Source organism: Peromyscus maniculatus, chromosome 14, assembly GCF_049852395.1.
Source record: "Peromyscus maniculatus bairdii isolate BWxNUB_F1_BW_parent chromosome 14, HU_Pman_BW_mat_3.1, whole genome shotgun sequence".
In the NCBI taxonomy this organism is placed as follows: Eukaryota; Metazoa; Chordata; class Mammalia; order Rodentia; family Cricetidae; genus Peromyscus; species Peromyscus maniculatus.
Genome location: NC_134865.1, coordinates 73,439,029 through 73,445,028, shown reverse-complemented (window position 1 = coordinate 73,445,028; position 6,000 = coordinate 73,439,029). Strand labels below are relative to the sequence as shown.

General features: G+C 39.9%; 1 protein-coding gene across 5 annotated transcripts in view; it reads right to left on the bottom strand.

Annotated features, from left to right (window-relative positions):
- Positions 1-1,935: 1,935 nt before the first annotated feature.
- Cpsf2 (cleavage and polyadenylation specific factor 2) overlaps positions 1,936-6,000 on the bottom strand; it is a 33,870-nt gene continuing 29,805 nt past the window's right edge. For all 5 annotated transcript variants that reach the window (XM_076551282.1, XM_042261071.2, XM_076551283.1 and 2 more), the window contains 2 exons: positions 5,285-5,419; positions 1,936-4,909 (listed from right to left, as the gene is read on the bottom strand). In XM_076551282.1, coding sequence (XP_076407397.1) covers positions 4,817-4,909; positions 5,285-5,419 — 228 coding nt within the window. In that variant the 3' untranslated portion in view covers positions 1,936-4,816. The remainder of the gene's footprint in view (positions 4,910-5,284; positions 5,420-6,000) is intronic.

The following is a 6,000-nucleotide window of genomic DNA, read 5'->3' as shown; positions in this document are numbered from 1 at the left end:
CAACCTTTCTCTTTGACCTGCTCAGGTGGGCACAGCCAAGTTTTCCTTCCTTTTCTAGCTGCATCTTCACTCACTTGTCCCTCACTCACCAACAAAGTGAAGACAAACCGCAGAAAGATTGGAAAATGTATCTAGAAGGGTTTTGTGTCCCCCAAACCACCCTGCCTCTCAATGAATTAGTGATCACTACTGACCCCCTGTGCCTTAAGCGATGATCAGTTTATTAATACTTGAAAGGGAAACACAGGATTGGACACATCAATTCTTTAAAGAGAAGCACAGGGTCTCACCTTTAGTGGCTGACATATGATGGAAGTCAGTATTCTCACGCTAGTGTCCTATCAGGTGCCATTCTTGGAGCAGATGAACTGGACGTATGATCCCCAAGCAAAGTAAACAGGCCAAGGAACTGAAGTGGCACACTGGATTCTTTCAGATAGTCTTGCTGTGAAACCCAGAATGGCTTCGGATTGGTGATTCTTCGGCTTCAGCCTCCACATGCTAGGAAACTAAGGATGGACTGCCATGCCTGACTCTAGGGACTAGACTCCCCACAGCTGGGCTCCAATTCCAACCCGGCCTTTAACTAGCTTTGTGCCTCTCAAACTAATTCTTCCTATTCCACAGCTTTGTTTATTTAATATGAAAATGTATCGGACTAGATAAATTCCACATAGACCTTTTTAGACACTGCATTGTAAGATTTGAAGTAATTTCAATAGTTCCCCTTCCCTATTAAGAGAGGGCTTTTTGCTGAAGTTGAGGAACTGATTCCAAAATTCACATGGGAATGCAAAGGACTCCTTACAGATGAAAGAAGTCCTGAAGGGAAACAGGTTAGGGGTTTCAATTGTCCCCATCTCACAGCTCACCAACACCAAGTTGTTCAGATGGTGTAACCCTGGCATGAAGATACAGCGATCAATGAAACAGAACTGGGCAAGCAGACACAAACTTGGATTTGGTCAACTGACTTTCCACAAGGCAAAATAATTTGATAGGAAATTCAACAAATGATACCAGGCCAACTGGACATCCATATGCAGAAAAATGAAATTAGATGCTTACTTCATAATTCAACATGGGTTAAAAAACAAACAAAAACAACAAAAACCTACCTGTAAGAGTTGAAACTGTAACTATTAGGAAAAAAAAAGTCTACCTTTGCAACTTTGGATGAAGCTTTTAAAGGATGGGTTTAAAGGCAAAGGACGGCTTAGCAGGTGAAGTGCTTGTCACCAAGCCTGACAACCTGAGTTTGATCCCTGGGTCCCGCAGGGTGGAAGGAGAGAAAGGACTCCTGCAAGTTGTCCTCTGACCTCCACACACGCTATGGCAATTGTGCACCTGCCCCACCTCCAAATAAATCAAAACATTCAAAATAAGAGGAGGCTTTTAAAGAATGACACCAATAATGCAGGTAATTGAAAAGAGCAAAAACAAACAAACAACAACAAAAAAACCAAAAACTGACCTCAAAATTATACATTTTGTTTCATTTCACATGACTAACAAAGTGAAGACAAGCCACGTAAGTATTTACCACTCATATATAGAAGTATCTAGAAAACATACAAAGCTTCTAACAACGAAAAAGATGAACAGTTTACAAACGGACAAAGGAGTTGACGAGGCCTTACTCCAAAGAAATACAAACATCCAATAAGCACAGGAAACACAGCATGCTCAACATCACTGGTCATTAATGAAATACAAAGTAAAACCTCCAGGCAGTCCCTCCTCACATGCTAGGGGTGGTGAGGACAGAAGATGTAGTCAAGAGCACATGTGACAAAAACGGGACCCTCACCCATATGCCAATTGGGACAGGAAATGGTACAGCTACTTCACAAGACAGTCGGCAGTTCCTTAGATGGTTAACCAGAGTTGCCATATGATCCAGCAATCCTATTCTTAAGCACACACACAAGAAAATTTAAAACACAAATGTTTATATTTAAAAAAATTTTGTACAAGAATGTTCAAAGCAACATTTTTGATAGCAGCCAGAAACTGGGAACCACTCAACGTACAGCAACTGATGAACAAACACGACACCGAGACAAAGGGGTGTCACATTACTGTAAATGGATACTGAAAGTGTACACCTATAATCCCAGCATTCTAGAGGCAGGAAGATTATGAGTTGGAAACCAGCTTGAGCTATACAAGGCAAGACTACGTCTCAAAGCAAACAAAAAATGATGCTAACCCATTACTACATTAATGAATCTTGGAAAACAAGTGTTAATTGAAAGAAGACACAAAAGGCCACATGTTGCATGATTCTTTTTTATGAAATGTCAAGAGACAGAAAGATTGATGGCTGACTAGGGAGAAGAGAAAACGAGGGGCAAATGGTTACTGGGTTTCTTTTTGGAATGATAAAAACTAATCTAGAATTACTTGTACTGGCTGCACATTCTGGATATACCAAAACCAGTGAATTATATATTTTAAGAGTAAATATTTTATGGTATGTGAGCTGCACAAACACACAAAAAGGTGAAGAACCCACCTGACAAAACCGAATTCTTCAACATAGGTTCAGGTCACCTACTGAGTCACAGAAATACAGAAATAACTGCAATGATACTTGACATGTATAATTGTACTGTAACAAATACAATAAGAAACCCCCAACCTCCAGACCTGGGCCTCACACAAGCTAGGTAAGTATTCTTCCACTGAGCTACATCCCCATTCCTTTTCTTCTTCTTTTGAGCAGAGTCTTATGCTGTTCAGGCTGGCCTTAAGCCAAGTTTGAATGAAGTGATGAAATTACAGGCATGTGTCATCATGCCCAGATAAAATTTCTTTTTAAGAAAACTATTTGTGGTATCAGCTGATAGTTCACATGCTGTATTTATTCTTGCATCTCAAAGCTTCTCTGCACTCATGATTTATCTCACTGTGTCTTTCAAAGTCATGCTTTTCTTAAGTAGCTGAGGCTGTAATGAAGGTCTCCATTTCAGGAATTTTAGGATAATGTCATCTAGACACAGGCAGAAGGATTGTTCTCTAATGGCATTATGTAGAACAGCCATCTTCAAGCAGTACTTTACAGTTTAATTCCTATTCACAGGACAGCAGAAAGGCTAGGCAAGAAATACTTTTACATGTAACTATTACCATGTAATAGGTGTAGCCAGAAATTTTATACTATGTAACAACTGCGGGTTTTCTTCCCCTGGAATAGAAATAGAATTATAGGCTTCCTCTATGTAGTAATGGGGAACAAGAGGAATGTTTCATGACTGCAAAAAAGAAAACACACTCTTAAACTCATCTCTGCAACACTATTTTATACATCTGCTTTTCAGTATCAGAAGGCTACAAACTTGCTTCAGGGCTGTAATCCAGAACAGAAGGCTCCGTCAGCACCTGAGACTGAAAAAAAGGCTAATTCTAGTCTGACAGTGGTTCACTGGGTTGAAATAACATAGCTCTGAAGTTAAACAGGATTGAGGCTTCTCTAAATGCTAGTGCAGAGAGGAGGGCTTAAAGCTTCAGCAAGCATCAAGAACTGCCTTGATTACGCTGCCTTCTAAGAAATAAACCAACAGGTTACAATGGGACAACATGGCTCATTGTTCAAGTCAATGGAATTGCATATTTTCAGTTTTCACTCTTAAGCAGGATTCTTTGTGCTATATTAAGTGAGGCAATTACCCTAGTTCAGTACTATTTTTGTAGTAATAAGCATAAAATCCAACCACTGTTTACATAAACTTAGAAAACAAGCTAAGAAAGGAAAACATTTACACCCTTTAATTAAATTACACTGTTACCTTATAAAAATGTGAGAGTCAACATTTGTTTTTTTAAAAACAAGAGCATTGGACAGTTTCAAATACAGCTGCTTGGCCAATAGGTAAGATGTGTCTAAATAAAATGTCCGCAGAACTGGTAACACACGCCCAGCTTTCTTTTTGCTGGTTTTTGACATAGTCTCTCACTATGTAGCTCAGGCTGGCCTCTAATTCACAATCCTCCTACGCCAGTCTCCTGAATGCTGCTGGGATTACGGCATACGTACCACACTCAGCTTCAAGGCTTTCTTTTAGATGACATTTATTCAAATGATGAGGTTATAAATTTAAATTGAACAACAAAAAAAACTTCATAAACAAGAAATGGGAGAAATAAAAATTTATTTCTAAACTAAATGTGCGCTGCCTCATATGCACTGAAAGAGGGTAAAGAGAACCATGTGGAGGCAACTGCAGATCAGAATTCAAAAGGAGAAACAGCACAGCACGCTTTTTTAAAAAATGTTTCACCAGTTTTTTGTTTGTGTTTGCATCTTTTATAGCATATCCTTTCTATATAATTCTCCCTTTTCATTCCAGAAAACGTGAGAAACTGTCTGCACAAATGCATGCACACCAGTTTCTGTAAGGCCATGAACTGGTCTGCTAAGTTGCACTGTTTGTTTTTTCAAGTAATAAACCCTTTGAAGCAAGGGGTCTGCAGAGGAAATCAACACCTTCAGCTCTGGGCCTGTCTCTTCGCTGGGCCTCTAGCATTCCAAGCAAGGTAGAGCATTTACAAAATGGGTTCTATTTACATTTTCTTTCTTTCTTTCTTCAGTACTGGGAATCAAACCCAGGGCCTCGCACATGCTAGGCAAGAGCTCTACCACTGAGCTACGCCCCAGGCCCTTGATTCATATTTTTCAAAATCTAATACATGCTCACGTTTTCTGGCAGATTTTTTTTGTATGTTACAAAACAAGACAGCGAAAGCTTAGCCTCAGATGAGAATCCTTTCTTCCTGAGAAAGGTCAAGCAGACACTTCCTGACATCATGTCCTTTACACAATGGCATATTGTTCATATAAAAGGTCTCGTATCCTATAAAAGTCTTGACAAAGGCAGCCTTCTAAACCGATGCGTCCAGTTTCTGTCTAGAAAAACAGTTTAAAAAGTTCTTTAGTATATCTCCCATTCATCAACATGCAGAAACAATAAGCAACATCTATAACATGGGCTACTTTATGACTGGTCAGGAAATGGGTTGCCCTGACTTGGGAATATAGGTATAATATTGTAGTAATGAGTTTTTATAGACACATAAATGTCAGAGAATTCAAATAATAAAAATTGACTATAAAATTATGTACCATGTATTTGAATCACTGCTATAAGCCTTTAAGGTCATCATTATGACTGTAAATGGCTGGTTTTCAGTTGTATGAAATAATAAGAACTACAGAATTAATCTGATAAGGCCTCAGAAGTGCATGCATGTTCAATGCAGCCCTTATTAAAAATAAACTTACTCTGCGGACTGCTACTTGGTTGTTGCAGACAAGTACGCCTCCTACAAATTCCGCTTGAATCCCCTCCCGCAAAAGAACTTGCTTGAAGTCAGACAGTCTTGGTTCATTCATAAAAACCGACTGATGTCCAGGAACCTTGAATAAAGTCAAAGGCGAGAGAGTAACTTCAATAAAACAATAGGCACAAAGCTGTATTGGATCAAGTGGAGCACTGCATGATCTCTAAGATACTTATTCCTTCAAGTCCTCTGACAGGTCACGTCAAGACTGTAAGTCACATTCCAAGTTTGTGACTCTGGTTCTACTTTGTCACTTACCATTACAAAGCCCTTCACAGTTTTGATGTTTCACAATTTTCTTAGTCATGCCTCCTAATAACAGAGACTCAAGGTAATATTATGCTCTTTACCCACCCACTTGCTGGAGGGGTCAACTAGAGTGTCAAGAGGCAGAACTGAATCGAAACCCCATATCTAGGCCCCAGCCCCCTGCTGAGTTCAGAGTCCAAGTCTTCCTAATGCCACTTCCACGTCCCCTCCTCCTCAGAGTGACTGCAATGGATGCTCTGGGCTGAGAACTAGAAAGGCAAGTGGTTTTGCCCCCTCTGAAAGTACTTTGAAGAGCACTATAGCTTTAGCACAGAGAAAAAACTCCTTGTCCCCCCTCCTCCCAATTTCAAGAGCAGTGCTAGATCAGAAGCCAGCAGAAGGGGCTGT